General features: G+C 38.8%; 1 protein-coding gene across 1 annotated transcript in view; it reads left to right on the top strand.

The window, feature by feature from the left end:
* Positions 1-25247, top strand: part of LOC128221956 (mothers against decapentaplegic homolog 3-like) — a 63799-nt gene that overhangs the window by 15915 nt on the left and 22637 nt on the right. Inside the window, exon 3 of the mRNA XM_052930673.1 lies at positions 11598-11729. Within this exon, the coding sequence (XP_052786633.1) occupies positions 11598-11729 (132 nt within the window). The remainder of the gene's footprint in view (positions 1-11597; positions 11730-25247) is intronic.

Raw genomic sequence — 25247 nt, 5'->3', positions numbered from 1 at the left:
TCTCGCGAGGGGGCGACTTGGGCGAAGTGGTCGCCTAAAATTTCCAGACTTCGCCCATTTGTATCGTCAAAGCGACATTGACTTCGCCGAAAATTTTAGCACATTGTAATTCTGTCAATCAGCGAGTATTTGGCCACTGTCCCATTAGTCAAAACATCGCAATAAGCAATTCATACAAATTGGTAATCTCCTAATCCGATAATTGGGCCGTGTCACCAAAACATCGCCAGTAGACGGAGCTATTGAAAGTTAACCAATTAGAATGTACATTGAGAAGACCCTGATCAAATGATATAAGTTTGTTAAAATGAGATAGAAAAGGCGACATAATTATGAAAAATTGTGTCGAGCATTAATGAAGTAAAAAAAAATTTAATATATGTATTGAATAAACAATAGAAGGCATTTAAACATTGTTGCTTTTGAAGCAGACGGTCATAGCCATCTCGGGCCATCGGCAAGTAGGCGCTAAGAAAATCAATAACATGGCGTATCACCAAATATTTGATTGGTTTTATGTAGAGTTTACTTACAGTAATTTTCTCCTGTCATAGTTACGATGTCAAAAAAAATCGGCGAGGTTGCCATTTTGTCAGAACAATTTTCCGAGTTAATTTTTCAACCTCCCATTATGTATTGGTAAATTTTTCATCAATGACACTGATTTAAATGTCATATGGTTTTTAAATGTTAGCATATTTAAAATTATTTAGTCAGAGACAAGTAAATAACAGCATAGATGAATGTGACATTCGTACCCAATCCCGAACGTACCAAAACAAGATTCGTCCCCCTACTATATTGACAGTTCATTTATAAGGTCATTTTGATTATTTCAAATCCTTAGCTGTCCTTTTTTTCATTTTAGATGCTTTTTTGAGATAAACTATGTGACATTGACAAATACACTTTTGCTGAGCCAAAAATGATACATTATTTTTTGAACATTTTATATAGTTATAGCAATCAATTTTAATGTGAATTATAATAAACTTAGGTGAGTGGTATGGCATAGTTTTTGTATCAGGTGTTACGAAAAGTATCACTTCTCCCTAAAGTCTCCCCACTTCTCCCTAAATTGCCTGAAGGGAGAAGTCACTTCTCCCAAAATGTTCAGCCTAGTGAGAGCCCTGAAGATATAAATGTCAAAACCTTGAAGTAAAGATATAAATGTCATAACCTTGGTTGTTTGTTGACATCATAGTCAATGTTGTGGAAAAGCTTTTGGTCACAACTCTAAATGCTAAAATATTCACATAAAATCTTGTACACATACTACAAATGACAAAATGCATTTTTTCTCTACATAAAATTGGGCAGAAATTTGCTTTCCCATATAATTCTTATATGATTCATTTTCCCTTACAGTGGTAGTAGAACTCATATATCTGAAAATTATTTAATTAAAAGGGGCTAGACACCAGATGCTCAAATAATCTGCTAAATAGATTTTTTCCACAAAGCCAGCCTAAAATTGGAGGTCGATAGTTTATCATTTAACATGATTAAAAGTAAACTATATCTTCTAGGTGTCCCAAGCCGAATTTAGCAGTGTAAAAATACCAACGCTATTTTTAATTTAACTTGGATTTATGCAGTGACAAAACCAGTAAATTTTAAATTGGAAAAATACCCTGAAACTGTGAAAGATACAAGTATCATAAGCCATCTGATTCATCAGTTAGTAAGATTCAATGTGTTGTCCACAATGGTATCAATTTTATGTAAGATTTTGATAAATTCCTTTTTCTTGAACTAATGTATCACCTGGTGTCTATTCCCTTGAACATATCATTTTCCTACATCCTTTTGTCATTGACCTATTTGAAATGTTTATAGTTGTACTTCATTTAGCAAATAAGTGATTCCTAACAACTTTTCAATGACCATTGTTCTAAAATTCTGAAACTCACTATCGGTAATCTTTAAAAGTACCACTATTTCTACAAGGTTCACAAATCAGTCATAGAACACTGGCATGTGTTGCAATGCCGATCTTTCAGGCATAACTAATTTTAAAACTTAATTTATCCCTTTAAAGCTGCGCTCTCACAGATATACCAATTTTACAACTTTTTTGTTTTTTGTCTTTGAAAGAGCAAATTTTTGCATAAATTTCTGCCTACCAATGATGAACGATCAGATCGCAGATTTTCAAATTTCCGTCCGAAAATTAATGTTTTATAGCTTTAAGAAAAATGCATAAAACATCAATTTTGAACTTAAATATAAAAATCTGTGATCTGATTTTCTTTTTTCCATCAGTCTTATATAACTGTTTTCCATGGATTTTCTCAAAAAAGACTGTGAATGATTGGTATGCCCAACAGCTGGCAACCTGTTTTGTGAATGATTGGTATGCCCAACAACTGGCAACCTGTTCTGTGAATGATTGGTATGCCCAACAACTGGAACCTGTTCTGTGAATGATTGGTATGCCCAACAACTGGAACCTGTTCTGTGAATGATTGGTATGCCCAACAACTGGAACCTGTTCTGTGAATGATTGGTATGCCCAACAACTGGCAACCTGTTCTGTGAATGATTGGTATGCCCAACAACTGGCAACCTGTTCTGTGAATGATTGGTATGCCCAACAACTGGCAACCTGTTCTGTGAATGATTGGTATGCCCAACAGCTGGCAACCTGATCTGTGAATGATTGGTATGCCCAACAGCTGGCAACATGTTCTGTGAATGATTGGTATGCCCAACAGCTGGCAACCTGATTTGTGAATGATTGGTATGCACAACAGCTGGCAACCTGTTCTGTGAATGATTGGTATGCCCAACAACTGGCAACCTGTTCTGTGAATGATTGGTATGCTTTTCACATGTAGACATTGCTATAATTATTATTTCTTTTCAAGACAGATGTGGTCTACATGGCTATATTATTTCTTTCCAAGACAAATGTGGCATAAATTTCCTCACCCTAACCCTGGCAGAATGTAGGGAGACATCATTCCCATCGATTACAACATCAAAATTCAGTGTAGGCCATTACATAACCCTGTACAAATTTGAGCAGATTAATGCAATTTGCTTCCTCCAATTTCTCACCATACTTTATTGCTATAACAGACTGGTATAGGGTTGTATACAGTTTTGTTTTACTTGAATAGCTTCTCAAGGAAATAGTGAGACATTTCAAATTTTGAATTATAGTTGATGTTGAATATAAAGACTCGCTGGGCTAGTTGCAAGGAGCCATGCACATATGGGGCAGGGGTGAAGAAATTAATTCAAGTAGCAGGGAATATCCTAAAAGTAGGCGGGGGGTCTGGGTGTCCTCCCCCTGTTAGGGTCAAGGGGCAACGCCCCTTGTGGGATGAATTTAAGCCTTTTTAACCAAACATTCTAGTCTTCTGGTGCATGTTTATTTTGTAACAGGGAACCTTAACATAAATGTACTATAATATGATACTGAAACTGAGTACTACCCCGCCCCCACCCACCAGTCAGGGCTAACTAATGAACCAAACTACTGTCAAATTCAGATTCAGGATAATATTATAACATTCCAGACCACATGCCTTGACATTTGCTAGCTATTCCCTCCTAATAATAATATGTAATTTCTTCTCTACCAATTATATACTTTCAGCCACTGAATCACTATTAACCTCTGAAAATTAAACATCTAACTTCATTTTCTGTGGTTCTAGATATTTCACCTGCAGCTAACTTATTCCATTTTAATATCCTCAACTAACCATGATTCGCGGATGTAAGGAATAAATAAAAAATAAAGTTGAGCAAAACAATGAAATAATTTAATTACTTTTGTCAGACATGCCATTTATTTATCCATATTTCCACAAGTATTTAAGAACAAACTCTCAAATGTTCACGTAAATAATGTCAACAGAGTACAGACACTGAAACTAGGCCGCCATCTTGATTCTAGTACCTTGATTCGCGAGCTCTGACGTAATCTAGGTCAGCACGTTTTAATTAGGCCAACACTATTTTGATCAATTGTTTTTTGAGAAAAACAGTTAAACATATCTTTAAAAATGTTAATTTCAAAATTTCAACTTGTAATAAAAGATTTACAGTATTTTGTAAACATAAACATTAAATCATGTCAAATTACTCGTTGTGGGGGATAGTTTAATTTAACCCAAAGACAAAACTGTCTCTTTAAGTGTATTTTCAGGGACACTGAACATTCTAGATGACTTAAGGACATAAGTGCCTTCCTCTCTGATCATTTTGTACATAAGCATGTTTAAGGGCAGTTGGAAATAAATTATGTACTGCTTTATCACTGCTTAGGGATGCACCTAAAACAGAAATTAACACTCACTAATTTCTTTATTTTGACACTAAGACTATGGGTCATGAAAACACATATTATAAGTTTGCTTTGCCTTCCTACAAGAATTTAGGTCACGTGACCGTCATTGATAAAATGTTTTCAAAGCAGACGAAATAACCAGCGAATTTTTAAGGATGTTATGTGGCAAATATGGTTGGTTTCTATGGCAATTAATTTGGGATTAGTAAAACTACGTTGTTTGCAGTGTTAACCATTGTTTTAAGTGAATTCATCTGTTTTAAAGACATTTTTTCGCGAGTTTGAAAGCATCCACTCTTGTAAATAGTTCGTAGTAAAAATGACGTCATAGCTTTCCAGATACGTGCATTTCACGTGATAACCATGTAAAAACAAAGATAGCCGCGAATCAAGGTTGGTCGCGATTTTAGGGACTAGGACGATAACCAAAAGAAATATCTGGACACTTTGTGACATTTAAAGCGTACTAAATTTCACCCAACGTACGTGTAAAATTCATCAAAATAATGGATTATTTTGAGCAGTGACATCACCGCAAGCTTGTTCATTTTGTTTACACCTGGTTAAGTTTAACATGCGTATATAAAATTTACTGTTGCGTAAATGGTAATAGGACTAACAGAAGGCCAGACACGTTCATGTTGCATACTTACTACGCTTTATTGTGTCTGGAAAAAAATATTTATTTCAAAACATCCGCAGAGGGGATGCGACTAATAAGGTCATGTATCGAGCTAATGTTATTGTATTCGGAACACTGGGAAACCCAAACCTAATACTTGAAAAACATCCCAGAGGGGGATGCGACTAATGACGTCACATATCGAGCTATTGCTTTGTAGTCGGAACGCGCGGAAAGCAAAATAAACAATACCAACAATCAGGGTTTTAAACGGATGTAAACAGAACAGCCATGACAAAAAATAACAGATTTTATTTTTGTTGATGCGGGGAAATTAGCCGGGTGGAGATGCTAAAGTAACCAGGATATTTTACCGGCTCCGGGCCCATTTCTACACCCCTGATGGGGTAGGCTATAAAAGGGAACAATGCATTATGTGGGATAGGCTTTAGAGGGGAGCCATACACTATGTAGGTAGGCTATGAAAGGGAGCCATGCACTATGTGGGGTAGGCTATAGAAGGGAGTCATCCACTATGTGGGGTAAGCTATGAAAGGGAGCCATACACTATGTGGGGTAGGCTATAGAAGGGAGCCATACACTATGTGGGGTAAGCTATAGAAGGGAGCCATACATTATGTGGGGTAGGCTATAGAAGGGAGCCATACACTATGTGGGGTAAGCTATAGAAGGGAGCCATACACTATGTGGGGTAGGCTATAGAAGGGAGCCATGCACTATGTGGGGTAGGCTATAGAAGATAGCCATATACTATGTGGGATAGGCTATAGAAGGGAGCCATATACTATATGGGATAGGCTATAGAAGGGAGCCATACACTATGTGGGATAGGCCATAGAAGGGAGCCATATACTATATGGGATAGGCTATAGAAGGGAGCCATGCACTATGTGGGGTAGGCTATAGAAGGGAGCCATGCACTATGTGGGGTAGGCTATAGAAGGGAGCCATACACTATGTGGGGTAGGCTATAGAAGGGAGCCATACACTATGTGGGGTAGGCTATAGAAGGGAGACATACACTATGTGGGGTAGGCTATAGAAGGGAGCCATATACTGTGTGGGGTAGGCTATAGAAGGGAGCCATCCACTGTGTGGGGTAGGCTATAGAAGGGAGCCATATACTATGTGGGGTAGGCTATGAAAGGGAGCCATACACTATGTGGGGTAGGCTATAGAAGGGAGCCATATACTATGTGGGGTAGGATGAAGAAGGGAGTCATGTACTATGTGGGGTAGGCTATAGAAGGGAGCCATGCACTATGTGGGGTAGGCTATAGAAGGGAGCCATCCACTATGTGGGGTAGGCTATAGAAGGGAGCCATTCACTATGTGGGGTAGGCTATAGAAGGGAGCCATATACTATGTGGGGTAGGCTATAGAAGGGAGCCATATACTATGTGGGATAGGCTATAGAAGGGAGCCATACACTATGTGGGGTAGGCTATAGAAGGGAGCCATACACTATGTGGGGTAGGCTATAGAAGGGAGCCATACACTATGTGGGGTAGGCTATAGAAGGGAGCCATACACTATGTGGGGTAGGATAAAGAAGGGAGCCATACACTATGTGGGGTAGGATAAAGAAGGGGGCCATCCACTATGTGGGGTAGGCTATAGAAGGGAGCCATACACTATGTGGGGTAGGCTATAGAAGGGAGCCATGCACTATGTAGGATAGGCTTTAAAAGGGAGCCATGCACTTTGTGGGGTAGGCCATGAAAGGGAGCCAAACACTATGTGGGGTAGGCTATAGAGGGGAGCCATCCACTTTGTGGAATAAGCTTTAGAAGGGAGCCATCCACTTTGTGGGGTAGGCTATAAAAGGGAGCCATGCACTTTGTGGAGTAGGCTATAGAAGGTACCAATACACTATGTGGGGTAGGCTCTAGAAGGGAGCCATATACTAAGTGGGGTAGGCTATAAGAAGGGAGCCATACACTATGTGGGGTAGGCTATAAAAGGGAGCCATACACTATGTGGGGTAGGCTATAGAGGGGAGTCATCCACTTTGTGGAATAAGCTATAGAAGGGAGCCATACACTATGTGGGGAAGGCTATAGAAGGGAGCCATACACTATGTGGGATAGGCTTTAGAGGGGAGCCATCCACTTTGTGGAATAAGCTATAGAAGGGAGCCATACCCTATGTGGGGTAGGCTATAGAAGGGAGCCATACACTATATGGGGTAGGCTATAAAATGGAGCCATACACTATATGGGGTAGGCTATAAAAGGGAGCAATGCACTTTGTGGGATTAGCTATAGAAGGGAGCCATATACTATGTGGGGTAGGCTATAGAGGGGAGCCATCCACTGTGTGGAATAAGCTATAGAAGGGAGCCATACACTATGTGGGGTAGGCTATAGAAGGGAGCCATCCACTTTTAGGGGTAGGCTATAAAAGGGAGCCATATACTATGTGGGGTAGGCTATAGAAGGGAGCCATATACTATGTAGGGTAGGCTATAGAAGGGAGCCATATACTATGTAGGGTAGGCTATGAAAGGGCGCCATGCACTATGTGGGGTAGGCTATAGAAGGGAGCCATATACTATGTGGGATAGGCTATGAAAGGGAGCCATGCACTATGTGGGGTAGGCTATAGAAGGGAGCAATACACTTTGTGGGGTAGGCCATGAAAAGGAGCCATACACTATGTGGGGTAGGCTATAGAAGAGAGCCATACATTATGTCGGATAGTCTATAGAAGGGAGCCATTCACTATGTGGGGTAGGCTATAGAAGGGAGCCATACACTATGTGGGATAGTCTATAGAAAGGAGCCATGCACTATGTGGGGTAGGCTATAGAAGGGAGCCATACACTATGTGGGATAGTCTATAGAAGGGAGCCATACATTATGTGGGATAGTCTATAGAAGGGAGCCATGCACTATGTGGGGAAGGCTATAGAAGGGAGCCATATACTATGTGGGGTAGGATAAAGAAGGGAGCCATCCACTATGTGGGGTAGGCTATAGAAGGGAGCCATATACTATATGGGGTAGGCTATAGAAGGGAGCCATATACTATGTGGGGTAGGATAAAGAAGGGAGCCATGCACTATGTGGGATAGGCTATAGAAGGGAGCCATATACTATGTGGGGTAGGATAAAGAAGGGAGCAATACACTTTGTGGGGTAGGCCATGAAAGGGAGCCATACACTTTGTGGGGTAAGCTATAGAAGGGAGCCATACACTATGTGGGGTAGGATAAAGAATGGAGCCATGCACTATGTGGGGTAGGCTATAGAAGGGAGCCATACACTATGTGGGATAGTCTATAGAAGGGAGCCATACATTATTTGGGATAGTCTATAGAAGGGAGCCATGCACTATGTGGGGTAGGCTATAGAAGGGAGCCATATACTATGTGGGGTAGGATAAAGAAGGGAGCCATGCACTATGTGGGATAGGCTATAGAAGAGCAAAATACTATGTGGGGTAGGATAAAGAAGGGAGCCATGCACTATTTGGGATAGGCTATAGAAGGGAGCCATATACTATGTGGGGTAGGATAAAGAAGGGAGCCATACACTATGTGGGGTAGGATAAAGAAGGGAACCATGCACTATGTGGGGTAGGCTATAGAAGGGAGCCATACACTATGTAGGGTAGGATAAAGAAGGGAGCCATACACTATGTGGGGAAGGATAAAGAAGGGAACCATGCACTATGTGGGGTAGGCTATAGAAGGGAGCCATACACTATGTGGGGTAGGCTATAGAAGGGAGCCATGCTCTATGTGGGGTAGGCTATAGAAGGGAGCCATACACTATGTGGGGTAGGCTATAGAAGGGAGCCATACACTATGTGGGGTAGGCTATAGAAGGGAGCCATATAATATGTGGGGTAGGCTATAGAAGGGAGCCATATACTATGTGGGGTAGGCTATAGAAGGGAGCCATACACTATGTGGGGTAGGCTATAAGAAGGGAGCCATACACTATGTGGGGTAGGCTATAGAAGGGAGCCATACACTATGTGGGGTAGGCTATAGAAGGGAGCCATATACTATGTGGGGTAGGCTAAAGAATGGAGCTATGCAGTATGTTAGGTTGGCTAAAGAATGGAGCCATATACTATGTGGGGTAGGCTAAAGAATGGAGCCATACACTATGTGGGGTAGGCTAAAGAAGGGAGCCATACACTATGTGGGGTAGGCTATGGAAGGGAGCCATGCACTATGTGGGGTAGGCTATAGAAGGGAGCCATGCACAATTGTCAGGTAGGCTATAGAAGGGAGCCATGCACTATGTGGGGTAGGCTATAGAAGGGAGCCATCTACTATGTGGGGAAAGCTATGAAAGGGAGCCATACACTATGTGGGGTAGGCTATAGAAGGGAGCCATGCACTATGTGGGGAAGGCTATAGAAGGGAGCCATAAACTATGTGGGGTAGGCTATAGAAGGGAGCCATGCTCTATGTGGGGTAGGCTATAGAAGGGAGCCATACACTATGTGGGGTAGGCTATAGAAGGGAGCCATGCACTTTGTGGGGTAGGTTCTAGAAGGGAGCCATGCACTATGTGGGGTAGGCTATATAGAAGGGAGCCATATACTATGTGGGGTAGGCTATAGAAGGGAGCCATATACTATGTGGGGTAGGCTATAGAAGGGAGCCATGCACTATGTGGGGTAGGTTCTAGAAAGGAGCCATACACTATGTGGGGTAGGCTATAGAAGGGAGCCATATACTATGTGGGGTAGGCTATAGAAGGGAGCCATGCACTTTGTGGGGTAGGTTCTAGAAGGGAGTCATGCACTATGTGGGGTAGGATAAAGAAGGGAGCCATGCACAATGTGGGATAGGCTATAGAAGGGAGCCATGTACTATGTGGGGTAGGATAAAGAAGGGAGCAATACACTTTGTGGGGTAGGCCATGAAAGGGAGCCATACACTATGTGGGGTAGGCTATAGAAGGGAGCCATACACTATGTGGGGTAGGATAAAGAATGGAGCCATGCACTATGTGGGGTAGGCTATAGAAGGGAGCCATACACTATGTGGGATAGTCTATAGAAGGGAGCCATACATTATTTGGGATAGTCTACAGAAGGGAGCCATGCACTATGTGGGGTAGGCTATAGAAGGGAGCCATATACTATGTGGGGTAGGATAAAGAAGGGAGCCATGCACTATGTGGGATAGGCTATAGAAGAGCCAAATACTATGTGGGGTAGGATAAAGAAGGGAGCCATGCACTATTTGGGATAGGCTATAGAAGGGAGCCATATACTATGTGGGGTAGGATAAAGAAGGGAGCCATACACTATGTGGGGTAGGATAAAGAAGGGAACCATGCACTATGTGGGGTAGGCTATAGAAGGGAGCCATACACTATGTAGGGTAGGATAAAGAAGGTAGCCATACACTATGTGGGGAAGGATAAAGAAGGGAACCATGCACTATGTGGGGTAGGCTATAGAAGGGAGCCATACACTATGTGGGGTAGGCTATAGAAGGGAGCCATGCTCTATGTGGGGTAGGCTATAGAAGATAGCCATACACTATGTGGGGTAGGCTATAGAAGGGAGCCATACACTATGTGGGGTAGGCTATAGAAGGGAGCCATATACTATGTGGGGTAGGCTATAGAAGGGAGCCATATAATATGTGGGGTAGGCTATAGAAGGGAGCCATACACTATGTGGGGTAGGCTATAAGAAGGGAGCCATACACTATGTGGGGTAGGCTATAGAAGGGAGCCATACACTATGTGGGGTAGGCTATAGAAGGGAGCCATATACTATGTGGGGTAGGCTAAAGAATGGAGCTATGCAGTATGTTAGGTAGGCTAAAGAATGGAGCCATATACTATGTGGGGTAGGCTAAAGAATGGAGCCATACACTATGTGGGGTAGGCTAAAGAAGGGAGCCATACACTATGTGGGGTAGGCTATGGAAGGGAGCCATGCACTATGTGGGGTAGGCTATAGAAGGGAGCCATGCACAATTGTCAGGTAGGCTATAAATGGGAGCCATGCACTATGTGGGGTAGGCTATAGAAGGGAGCCATCTACTATGTGGGGTAAGCTATGAAAGGGAGCCATACACTATGTGGGGTAGGCTATAGAAGGGAGCCATGCACTATGTGGGGTAGGCTATAGAAGGGAGCCATATACTATGTGGGGTAGGCTATAGAAGGGAGCCATGCTCTATGTGGGGTAGGCTATAGAAGGGAGCCATACACTATGTGGGGTAGGCTATAGAAGGGAGCCATGCACTTTGTGGGGTAGGTTCTAGAAGGGAGCCATGCACTATGTGGGGTAGGCTATAGAAGGGAGCCATATACTATGTGGGGTAGGCTATAGAAGGGAGCCATATACTATGTGGGGTAGGCTATAGAAGGGAGCCATGCACTATGTGGGGTAGGTTCTAGAAGGGAGCCATACACTATGTGGGGTAGGCTATAGAAGGGAGCCATATACTATGTGGGGTAGGCTATAGAAGGGAGCCATGCACTTTGTGGGGTAGGTTCTAGAAGGGAGTCATGCACTATGTGGGGTAGGTTCTAGAAGGGAGCCATACATTATGTGGCAAAGGTTATAGAAGGGAACTCATAATTACTTCATAGGGTTATTAGTGTCCAGCCCCTTCACACCCCTTAAACTGAAACCATCATGCAACACACTTGTATCTGATTTCAGCTCTGCCCCCTGTCATGGTACCCAGATCCACAGAGATCCCGAATAAACTCCCGGAACTCGAGAATTACGCCACCACAGTGCCAGAGAACACAGACTTCCCAACAGGACTGGGTGAAAACTTTTCTATACCAGGTATGCTCAAACTCTGTGTAGTGGCTAAATCCCCTTCGTGTACTACTCACACTTCCCCACAGACATATATAGCAGGATATAAGAGAGATGAAAAATGCCAAAAAGCATGTTGTCATCAGAATGTATTTGACACTCAAATCTGTCAAGACATCTTCCCTACTAAGTACTTGAGGAATTGAGTTTGTATGGTAGGACAAAAGGTGCATTCAATAAACATCCATTATCATCATCATCTGCCATCACCATCAGTAGATGATCTGCTGAAATCATTGTAATGAATGATGTTTCAAGTTCTCACACATATAATTCTGGTAACTGAATCATTTGTCATCTGTTCTCAGAAACAAGACCCTAAAACAAACAGCTTCCTGGGGTAAACTTCATCCTTTTTACAGTTTTGTCAGGGGAAAAAATCTCTTTTTTTTTATAAAATATCTGTCTGGTGTGACAAAGCATGTCAGACTTAACACTTTCTTTAGTGTAACAGGATATACTCCTCTCTGTAAAAAAATTGAATTACATTTTATGAAGTTCAGTAACTGCAGCGTGTTATTGTGTGGAGGTATTCCCAATTTGGGGTCTAGTTTTGTTACATCGCAAAAATAACTTAAATTGTTACAGAATATGTCTAACAAAGGTTCGTTTTTGCATGAAACACATACATTTCTAGACACAAGTTGTCAATCAGTGTCATGTTGTAATGTTTATTTTCGACAGAGACAAATGGAGATGCCTTGCAAATGGTATAATATGGGCTGTAATAGATCAAAACACTCCTCAGAGATTTTGTAAGATTAAATGCAAATTGTATGTTTTCACATATTTACATATTTGAAAGTTGGAAGTTTTTTTCACTTAGATGATGTATTAGAAATATTTTCATACATCTCAAAACTGGGTAAATAGTATTTAATCTATTGAAATGGTTTTGGAGTATATAGGGGTCCGTGGCGGTCTTGCGGTGGCCTATGAAGTCAGTACAAGTCATCAGTGTGTGTTAAACAAGCAACCACGTTATTTACCTTGAAGTCAGTTTTAGGATATTCATCATCCTCAAATTCGCATGAAACTTCGTGGTTTTGGCAATAAGCATATCAGTAGCAAGTTCAAGCATCCTAGTTTAACATAATGTATTGTGAGTTATGATGCTTGATCAAATGATCAGGGCAAACTGCCTCGTGGGAATGCAGATGAGCATTGACATCTGGGGGAAGTTGTGTCTGCAGAGCACTAATCAGGACAGGTCAACGAGAGAGCTTTACTAGCGGAAGCAATGACTTTTTAAATCACTTTCTGTTAACAAGGAATTAGTTAACTGACATAACCCCAGCAATGAAGGTTCAGAGATTCTTATGCAACAGTGTGAAACTGTAAAGCGCTCTCCAGGAAGTAGATAATTCCTTGCCACTGGGAACTGACTTAATAGGAATTTCTTGTTACATGCTGTTGTATAAGAGTTGGCTTGGGTGGCCTTTAGGGCTTAGACAACTCAAACAATGCTCAAACAACACATGTACACCCCTCTTTGTTGTCATCTTAAGTTTTCTTGTGATTTTTATCCTCAATTTACAGACAGTTATCTGAATTATGATTAAATGATGACTCTGAATTCTCCAAGAATGTGGTTCAACCAACATCATTATCTGAACATAGACCATCTACTTATCAGAATAAGGCATTTTACGGAAAAATTAAGGTTTTGTTAAGAAAATTAATTATTCAAACAAATTCAAATTGATTGGTTCTTTAATGCGCTGATTATTATACTTTTGAGTACAATTAGAGGATAATTCTATCAACTGGTAATATCACAGTATACTTCATAGTCTTAACTATGTAAAAGTAAATGCCAAAATATCAAAAAAGAAAACCAACATATTGTTATGCCCTTGTATTCTTCCTTGAAAATATCGGTTCTTCATTTCCACGGGGTCATGGTAATATAGGGTGACGTAAATAACGTGTCAAGATGTAGGCTGAATCTGTTTACCAATACAGCCACAGTGCAAATCTCCTTGACATCCCTCCTTGACCAATCAAATCGCTGACCGATTCCCGGAAAAAATGGATAAAAGTTCGGTGAGCTAGGTCTGGCTTTCAGCGTGGATGTATCGTGAAGCAGTGCTGTATTGCGGTATCCCATGCAGAATCAATACTCTGGTTGACGGACTCTTCTCCATGCAGCGGGAGTGGTTTTTTGGCTGGTCACCAGTTATTGCATGATCTGAGTAAAAATTATAGATTAAATTTATCACAAATCCTAGGAGCGGTTTTGTACCTAGGATAGAATTTCAACAGTTGAGCATTCCTTGTATTAAAGTGTACAATCGCCCCTTAATTCCTAATGAAGTAACCGCCTGGTTTCGCATAAGCGGTCATTGAAATATTCGTCATTCATGGCGGATGTCAAGAAGCAGTCAAGTGTAATATGTTATTATTCTGATAAGAAACCCAGAAAGAGCTTGCGAAAATGCTAAAAGTAAGTCTGGATTGAAGATTTCCTGCTAACATTATTTTTAAGATGAAGCAAAGTGGAGTAAAGTCAGGCAGCACAAACAACAAACTGAGATTTTGAGCCACTTTCATAACTTCAAAAGCCCTGTAGTCATTTTTTGCTTTCTATTTTTTGATTTTCTGGTTGTGTAATGTTTGAGTCTAAGATTGCCATATTTGGCCCTGTTGTTTGGTGCTGGTTGTGACGAAGACGTGCATCCAATCAAGTTGACCTGTTTTGCAAGTAGAGACTCTACAAGGAAATAATAACCAGACAGCCATTATAAGTATCTAAATAACACTGCTCAAGTATTGGAGATTTGCCTGCAAAAGTATTTATAATTATGGGAAATATAAACAGATAAATTCTTCCTAACCTACACGTACACAGAATGTCAAAGACTGCAGGCATTGGCCAAGCTTCATTTTTGCCATTGTGCATATTGGGATGTTGTTTTGCTGAAAAAAACTCCAAGATGAATTCTCCTATACATTACATGAGAATCTAGATGCTTATTGGCAAAAACCTCTACTCCACATACATAGGCTGTAGGTAACAGACACGCTATTTATAGAAGCTCGGAGTTCAACTATTGAGAAACCAGTGCATATTGTCTGTAATGGTTGGATGTCGAAGAAACCCAGACAAAATATGTCGTCTTGGACTGGTTTTCAATTTCTGCTAAAAATGGCTTCTTCCAGACTGCGAAGAGAAGCCTCTTGTAATACAGATTTGGCTTGGAATCTGCAATGGCGGAGTTAAGTGTTTGTGAACCAGTCTTCGGTTCTGTTCCATAGCTGAAGTGTACACTACTTAAGACGATGTATGCATCTATATATCCATGTGCAGTCGTTGCAGACATGACGGTTTTGGCGATAACAGCGATTCGGTCGATATTCGGGTTGAAAAGAATATTTACACGGAGACCTATATTTTTTAACGACAATGGCGCACAGGAAAATGTTAACTAAATAAATGGATTGATGGCAGAAATATCTACATGTTATTTTTGAATTAAGTTTGCCAATATTCTTATTTTAATAGCAGTTTTTGAGGAAATATCTACAACAATGAGTGATTTACTTGTCTTTTAAACAATAACGGAATATAAGCGAATTGTTTTTGCCATTAGATAGACAATGCTTTATTGATTGGGATTGTAATTGTCTTATATTTTCCGGGGAAAAAGTAATTATATATGAAAATATTGACATGAAATGAGATATGAAAAAGTGGGCAATGAATTTTTGTTCAGATATTAAAAAAAGTTTGTGGTAACTGAGGTAACTGGACATTGGTGAATTTTTAGAATTAAGCTACACTGGTGTTTCAATAGACTTAAGTGATCAAATCCTACCTCATAAATGGATTATTTTTATTCCAACAAATAGAGTTATATTGAATAATTAATTTATCTGAACTTACCTCAAATTGTTGAAATAAACTGTGATATTTGCTTTTGAACTTTAGCATTTACAATTTATAAATGAACCAAAAATTCACATTTTTGTGACTTATCTTTTGCTGGAGATTTGTTTGTTAACATAGAGTTTTTGTATATTGTACATTAAGATTATCATGTTTTGAAAACTAATCAAACCAAAACGGCAAGCTGAATAATTTGGAATTTGAACCGGTAGAAAGACGTTCAACGAAAAACCCAAGTTATTGGAACTATTTTGAGATGTAATGAAATGCATTTACATCAAATAGGCTGAGAAAAAGGAAAACTTATATTTAAAACAAAAAGGCATTTGAACCCAAATATATAAATATAATTTCAAAGAAGACACAGAAAGGCATAATTGAAAAGCGATCATTGTCAAAGAAAGGCATAGCAAACCAAAGAGCAACAATTGAACCCAAAGAAAGACATTTGAGCCCTAGGAAGGCCCTAGGCTCAATGTCCAGTACACAAGTTGTGTTAGTTTCCTCGTCATCGGAAAGCGAGGAAAGCCGACCGTCACAGATGCACAGACATATTATCTCGTCACTGTTTGGAGCAGGTACAACATTTTTGTCTTAGTATATTGTTAAGTTAACCGTGGTAAGTGTAAGCAAAACATGAACATGTCTAAGATGAACTCATATTCTTATAATGCCAAGTAAATCTTATCAGCAGAATGTGCACTATGTGTGCTGATTGGCTGTAGAATGACTGGTAGATTAATAATTCCAAGGAACAGAAGCAACATTTTATTAATATTTTTAGCTGTTGAACCAACATATGCTACGGAATATTACGACCAATCTTGGGCCTTCATTTCACCCTGGCTCTTGTCACGTTTGTTCCCGTAATTATGACAACATACTGTAATTGCAGAACCATACCTGGGTCGAGGGGGACATGAATAAAGTGACTTTTACTTTTACCATGAAAACAGTGCTACAGACATTAATCAATGGGTTGAAAATACCCTGTCTGGTGGGGATGCACAAATTGTAATTATGTCTGGACAGTCAGCTGTTTCCAAGAAATCTCCAGTTTTTGCCTGACTATAAGTGCACTTGGCCAGTGTAACAGTTACTATGACTTCATTAAAGCTGTTTTGACCACTGTATTTTTATATATTTAATAATATAGAAACAGATTTAAGGGAGTGTACACCAGTTTTTTCTGTAACAAATCTCAGGACAATTATTTAATAAAATGTTTTACTCTTTGATTTCATAATTGTAAAAAAACATATCAAAATGTAAACAAAAATCAAGTCGGGAGACCGGGTTCGAACTGGTGATGCCAAAATTGCATTCTAGTGTTGTATCCCCTATGCTACGAAGGCTGCGCCTAAACAGTAGGAATATTTAAGCTATATACCTAACATGGTCATATCACGTGATAACATCGACTAGCCAATCACGCATAAGGAATGAATTCTACTAGGTAGACATACCTAGTAATCTTTTTTAATGGAAAAATATGAAAGAACTGCGAAAAATAAATTAATTGTAAACTATGTGGTACTTCAGTTATTAAGTTTCAATGCATTGTACACACCAAGTTTATGTCAGTTTTCAACAATTTTCTTTTTTTTTCGCTGCTTCATCATACAAAGTGCAGCCCCTTTAATGGTTGCATTAGGTGTCTTGAGCACTTTGTAATCCTCTGATATTTCGATGCAATGTTGAGAAATTCTGACACAATTAGAAATTGTGTTGATATGTTTGATAATAAGGCCCTAGATATTATTTCCCTTCCATGGTGCAGTGGCTATGATCCCAACTGCAGAATGAGTGCATCCAAGATCAAGTCCTGCTGCTGGCCAAACATCCTAGATATTTTTTATGCCCCCAAAGTTGGGCATATTTAAATGGCACCCTACCATCCGTTCGTCTTTGTGAGTCCATCTGTCCTACTGTGTCCGGCTCAATTTCTTATGTCCAGGCTGAAACTTTATCTTGTTGAACCGAATTTAAAATAACTTGCCACATGTGTTTGGCATACCAAGACGATGTGTCGTGTTCAAGACCTTAGTCCCTACCTCAAAAGTCAAAGGTCACATGAAGTGTTTGGTTTCTATGAAATGCTGTATACACGGTCATAGAGTATACCAGTAGTTTGCCGTGTCTGGGCGGTAAATTTCTCGTTTATGGAGAGATTTTATTAAAACTTGTTTGTCTTTTTGTTGGATGGAATGAATTTCATGTTGTCACATCAGTTTGTCTTTCCAAATTTTACAAAATATTTAGTACTGCAGCTATGCGTAGTCTTAAGTATTTAACAGAGATATTTATTTAAATTGCCTCTCATTGTCACAAATTTTAAAAATATGTGTATTTGAAACAGTTTTGAGTTTACTTTTTAGCATTCAATTCCATTGCATGCCACTGCTTATAAACCATCAATATTAAATTCCTAAGAATGTTCTTGGTAATCTGCTTGCATGCTTGTTTTCATCTATATCAACGTATTTATATTGCCAGGTCTTGAATGCATACCAAATGAATCTGCATAATGTATTGAATATGAGGATTCTTTTTTTTGCCATAAAAACAAATTATTAGCTAAAATGATAATTTTTAAGGAAAGGCAGGAAAAGTGAGTATACTTTAGTCTTGAAATGTGCCTGACTCTTCAGTGTAACTAATGCATTGACTCATTTTTAAACTGCCTTAAATTTGCCTTTTTGGAAATTCAGCGCAATAAGTCCAAGAAGTGGTAAAATAAGTGCTGGAATGAGTGACAAATATGGCAAAACAATCACAATAAGTCCCAAATATGGCAAAACAAGCGCTATTAGTCCCAAATTGGCAAAACAAGCGCTGTTAGTCCTAAATTGGCAAAACAAGCGTTGTTAGTCCCAAATTGGCAAAACAAGCTCAGCTAGTCCTAATTGTGGCAAAACAAGTGAAGTAAGGATCATATGTGGCAAAAAAAGAGTATCTCCCAAATGTGGCAAAATAAGCACATTAAGTCCTAAATGTGGCAAGATAATCACAGTAAGTCCCAAATGTGGCATGATAAGTGCAGTAAGTCCCAAAAGTGGCAAAACAAGCTCAGTAAGTCCTAAATGTGGCAAAACAATCACAGTTAGTCCCAAATTGGCAAAACAAACGCTGATAGTCCAAAATGTGGGAAAATATTTGCAATAAGATCCAAATGCGGGAAAATAAGAGCGCAAGTCCCACATTAAGTTCCAAATTTGGAAAAATAAGCCCAATAAGTCACAAATGTGGGAAAACAAGCACAATAAGTCCCACATTGGAAAATAAGCACAATATGTCTCAAATGTGGGAAAACAAGCACAATAAGTCCCACATTGGAAAATAAGCACAATAAGTCCCAAATGTGGGAAAACAAGCACAATAAGTCCCACATTGGAAAATAAGCACAATAAGTCACAAATGTGGGAAAACAAGCACAATAAGTCCCACATTGGAAAATAAGCACAATAAGTCCCAAATGTGGGAAAACAAGCACAATAAGTCCCACATTGGAAAATAAGCACAATATGTCTCAAATGTGGGAAAACAAGCACAATAAGTCCCACATTGGAAAATAAGCACAATAAGTCCCACATTGAAAAATAAGCACAATATGTCCCACATTGGAAAATAAGCACAAGATGTCTCAAATGTGGGGAAACAAGCACAATAAGTCCCACATTGGAAAATAAGCACAATAAGTCACAAATGTGGGAAAACAAGCACAATAAGTCCCACATTGGAAAATAAGCACAATATGTCCCAAATGTGGGAAAACAAGCACAATAAGTCCCACATTGGAAAATAAGCACAATAAGTCTCACATTGGAAAATAAGCACAATAAGTCCCACATTGGAAAACAAGCACAATAAGTCCCAAATGTGGGAAAACAAGCACAATAAGTCCCACATTGGAAAATAAGCACAATAAGTCCCAAATGTGGGAAAACAAGCACAATAAGTCTCACATTGGAAAATAAGCACAATAAGTCTCACATTGGAAAATAAGCACAATAAGTCCCAAATGTGGGAAAACAAGCACAATAAGTCCCACATTGGAAAACAAGCACAATAAGTCCCAAATGTGGGAAAACAAGCACAATAAGTCCCACATTGGAAAATAAGCACAATAAGTCCCACATTGAAAAATAAGCACAATATGTCCCACATTGGAAAATAAGCACAAGATGTCTCAAATGTGGGAAAACAAGCACAATAAGTCCCACATTGGAAAATAAGCACAATAAGTCACAAATGTGGGAAAACAAGCACAATAAGTCCCACATTGGAAAATAAGCACAATATGTCCCAAATGTGGGAAAACAAGCACAATAAGTCCCACATTGGAAAATAAGCACAATAAGTCTCACATTGGAAAATAAGCACAATAAGTCTCACATTGGAAAACAAGCACAATAAGTCCCAAATGTGGGAAAACAAGCACAATAAGTCCCACATTGGAAAATAAGCACAATAAGTCCCAAATGTGGGAAAACAAGCACAATAAGTCTCACATTGGAAAATAAGCACAATAAGTCCCAAATGTGGGAAAACAAGCACAATAAGTCCCACATTGGAAAACAAGCACAATAAGTCCCAAATGTGGGAAAACAAGCACAATAAGTCCCACATTGGAAAATAAGCACAATAAGTCTCACATTGGAAAATAAGCACAATAAGTCTCACATTGGAAAATAAGCACAATAAGTCTCGCATTGGAAAACATGCACAATAAGTCACAAATGTGGGAAAACAAGCACAATAAGTCACAAATGTGGGAAAACAAGCACAATAAGTCTCACATTGGAAAATATGCACAATAAGTCCCACATTGGAAAATAAGCACAATAAGTCACAAATGTGGGAAAACAAGCACAATAAGTCCCACATTGGAAAATATGCACACTATGTCCCAAATGTGGGAAAACAAGCACAATAAGTCCCACATTGGAAAATAAGCACAATAAGTCCCACATTGGAAAATAAGCACAATAAGTCCCAAATGTGGGAAAACAAGCACAATAAGTCCCACATTGGAAAATAAGCACAATAAGTCTCACATTGGAAAATAAGCACAATAAGTCCCAAATGTGGGAAAACAAGCACAATTAGTCCCACATTGGAAAACAAGCACAATAAGTCCCACATTGGAAAATAAGCACAATAAGTCCCAAATGTGGAAAAACAAGCACAATAAGTCCCACATTGGAAAATAAGCACAATAAGTCCCAAATGTGGGAAAACAAGCACAATAAGTCTCACATTGGAAAATAAGCACAATAAGTCCCAAATGTGGGAAAACAAGCACAATAAGTCCCACATTGGAAAATAAGCACAATAAGTCCCAAATGTGGAAAAACAAGCACAATAAGTCCCACATTGGAAAATAAGCACAATATGTCCCAAATGTGGGAAAACAAGCACAATAAGTCCCACATTGGAAAATAAGCACAATAAGTCTCACATTGGAAAATAAGCACAACAAGTCTCACATTGGAAAAAAAGCACAATTAGTCCCAAATGTGGGAAAACAAGCACAATAAGTCTCACATTGGAAAATAAGCACAATAAGTCTCGCATTGGAAATTAAGCACAATAAGTCTCACATTGGAAAATAAGCACAATAAGTCTCACATTGGAAAAAAAAGCACAATTAGTCCCAAATGTGGGAAAACAAGCACAATAAGTCTCACATTGGAAAATAAGCACAATAAGTCTCACATTGGAAAATAAGCACAATAAGTCTCACATTGGAAAAAAAAGCACAATTAGTCCCAAATGTGGGAAAACAAGCACAATAAGTCACATTGGAAAATAAGCACAATAAGTCCCACATTGGAAAATAAGCACAATAAGTCTCACATTGGAAAAAAAAAGCACAATTAGTCCCAGATGTGGGAAAACAAGCACAATAAGTCTCACATTGGAAAACAAGCACAATAAGTCTCACATTGGAAAATAAGCACAATAAGTCTCACATTGGAAAATAAGCACAATAAGTCTCACATTGGAAAAAAAAGCACAATTAGTCCCAAATGTGGGAAAAAAGCACAATAAGTCTCACATTGGAAAATAAGCACAATAAGTCTCACATTGGAAAATAAGCACAATAAGTCACAAATGTGGGAAAACAAGCACAATAAGTCCCACATTGGAAAACAAGCACAATAAGTCTCACATTGGAAAATAAGCACAATAAGTCTCACATTGGAAAATAAGCACAATAAGTCTCACATTGGAAAATAAGCACAATAAGTCTCGCATTGGAAATTAAGCACAATAAGTCTCACATTGGAAAATAAGCACAATAAGTCTCACATTGGAAAAAAAAGCACAATTAGTCCCAAATGTGGGAAAACAAGCACAATAAGTCCCACATTGGAAAATAAGCACAATAAGTCTCACATTGGAAAACAAGCACAATAAGTCCCACATTGGAAAATAAGCACAATATGTCTCGCATTGGAAATTAAGCACAATAAGTCTCACATTGGAAAATAAGCACAATAAGTCTCACATTGGAAAAAAAAGCACAATTAGTCCCAAATGTGGGAAAACAAGCACAATAAGTCCCACATTGGAAAATAAGCACAATAAGTCCCACATTGGAAAATAAGCACAATATGTCTCAAATGTGGGAAAACAAGCACAATAAGTCCCACATTGGAAAATAAGCACAATAAGTCCCACATTGAAAAATAAGCACAATATGTCCCACATTGGAAAATAAGCACAAGATGTCTCAAATGTGGGGAAACAAGCACAATAAGTCCCACATTGGAAAATAAGCACAATAAGTCACAAATGTGGGAAAACAAGCACAATAAGTCCCACATTGGAAAATAAGCACAATATGTCCCAAATGTGGGAAAACAAGCACAATAAGTCCCACATTGGAAAATAAGCACAATAAGTCTCACATTGGAAAATAAGCACAATAAGTCTCACATTGGAAAACAAGCACAATAAGTCCCAAATGTGGGAAAACAAGCACAATAAGTCCCACATTGGAAAATAAGCACAATAAGTCCCAAATGTGGGAAAACAAGCACAATAAGTCTCACATTGGAAAATAAGCACAATAAGTCTCACATTGGAAAATAAGCACAATAAGTCCCAAATGTGGGAAAACAAGCACAATAAGTCCCACATTGGAAAATAAGCACAATAAGTCCCAAATGTGGGAAAACAAGCACAATAAGTCCCACATTGGAAAATAAGCACAATAAGTCCCACATTGAAAAATAAGCACAATATGTCCCACATTGGAAAATAAGCACAATATGTCTCAAATGTGGGAAAACAAGCACAATAAGTCCCACATTGGAAAATAAGCACAATATGTCACAAATGTGGGAAAACAAGCACAATAAGTCCCACATTGGAAAATAAGCACAATAAGTCCCAAATGTGGGAAAACAAGCACAATAAGTCCCACATTGGAAAATAAGCACAATAAGTCTCACATTGGAAAATAAGCACAATAAGTCTCACATTGGAAAACAAGCACAATAAGTCCCAAATGTGGGAAAACAAGCACAATAAGTCCCACATTGGAAAATAAGCACAATAAGTCCCAAATGTGGGAAAACAAGCACAATAAGTCTCACATTGGAAAATAAGCACAATAAGTCTCACATTGGAAAATAAGCACAATAAGTCCCAAATGTGGGAAAACAAGCACAATAAGTCCCACATTGGAAAACAAGCACAATAAGTCCCAAATGTGGGAAAACAAGCACAATAAGTCCCACATTGGAAAATAAGCACAATAAGTCTCACATTGGAAAATAAGCACAATAAGTCTCACATTGGAAAATAAGCACAATAAGTCTCGCATTGGAAAACATGCACAATAAGTCACAAATGTGGGAAAACAAGCACAATAAGTCACAAATGTGGGAAAACAAGCACAATAAGTCTCACATTGGAAAATATGCACAATAAGTCCCACATTGGAAAATAAGCACAATAAGTCACAAATGTGGGAAAACAAGCACAATAAGTCCCACATTGGAAAATATGCACACTATGTCCCAAATGTGGGAAAACAAGCACAATAAGTCCCACATTGGAAAATAAGCACAATAAGTCCCACATTGGAAAATAAGCACAATAAGTCCCAAATGTGGGAAAACAAGCACAATAAGTCCCACATTGGAAAATAAGCACAATAAGTCTCACATTGGAAAATAAGCACAATAAGTCCCAAATGTGGGAAAACAAGCACAATTAGTCCCACATTGGAAAACAAGCACAATAAGTCCCACATTGGAAAATAAGCACAATAAGTCCCAAATGTGGAAAAACAAGCACAATAAGTCCCACATTGGAAAATAAGCACAATAAGTCCCAAATGTGGGAAAACAAGCACAATAAGTCTCACATTGGAAAATAAGCACAATAAGTCCCAAATGTGGGAAAACAAGCACAATAAGTCCCACATTGGAAAATAAGCACAATAAGTCCCAAATGTGGGAAAACAAGCACAATAAGTCCCACATTGGAAAATAAGCACAATATGTCCCAAATGTGGGAAAACAAGCACAATAAGTCCCACATTGGAAAATAAGCACAATAAGTCTCACATTGGAAAATAAGCACAACAAGTCTCACATTGGAAAAAAAGCACAATTAGTCCCAAATGTGGGAAAACAAGCACAATAAGTCTCACATTGGAAAATAAGCACAATAAGTCTCGCATTGGAAATTAAGCACAATAAGTCTCACATTGGAAAATAAGCACAATAAGTCTCACATTGGAAAAAAAAGCACAATTAGTCCCAAATGTGGGAAAACAAGCACAATAAGTCTCACATTGGAAAATAAGCACAATAAGTCTCACATTGGAAAATAAGCACAATAAGTCTCACATTGGAAAAAAAAGCACAATTAGTCCCAAATGTGGGAAAACAAGCACAATAAGTCACATTGGAAAATAAGCACAATAAGTCCCACATTGGAAAATAAGCACAATAAGTCTCACATTGGAAAAAAAAAGCACAATTAGTCCCAGATGTGGGAAAACAAGCACAATAAGTCTCACATTGGAAAATAAGCACAATAAGTCTCACATTGGAAAATAAGCACAATAAGTCTCACATTGGAAAATAAGCACAATAAGTCTCACATTGGAAAAAAAAGCACAATTAGTCCCAAATGTGGGAAAACAAGCACAATAAGTCTCACATTGGAAAATAAGCACAATAAGTCTCACATTGGAAAATAAGCACAATAAGTCACAAATGTGGGAAAACAAGCACAATAAGTCCCACATTGGAAAACAAGCACAATAAGTCTCACATTGGAAAATAAGCACAATAAGTCTCACATTGGAAAATAAGCACAATAAGTCTCACATTGGAAAATAAGCACAATAAGTCTCACATTGGAAAATAAGCACAATAAGTCTCACATTGGAAAATAAGCACAATAAGTCTCACATTGGAAAAAAAAAGCACAATTAGTCCCAAATGTGGGAAAACAAGCACAATAAGTCCCACATTGGAAAATAAGCACAATAAGTCTCACATTGGAAAACAAGCACAATAAGTCTCACATTGGAAAATAAGCACAATAAGTCTCGCATTGGAAATTAA

Source organism: Mya arenaria, chromosome 16 (assembly GCF_026914265.1).
Source record: "Mya arenaria isolate MELC-2E11 chromosome 16, ASM2691426v1".
In the NCBI taxonomy this organism is placed as follows: domain Eukaryota; kingdom Metazoa; phylum Mollusca; class Bivalvia; order Myida; family Myidae; genus Mya; species Mya arenaria.
The sequence above is the reverse complement of the archived record's forward strand: the minus strand, read 5'-3'. Positions and strand labels throughout refer to the sequence as shown.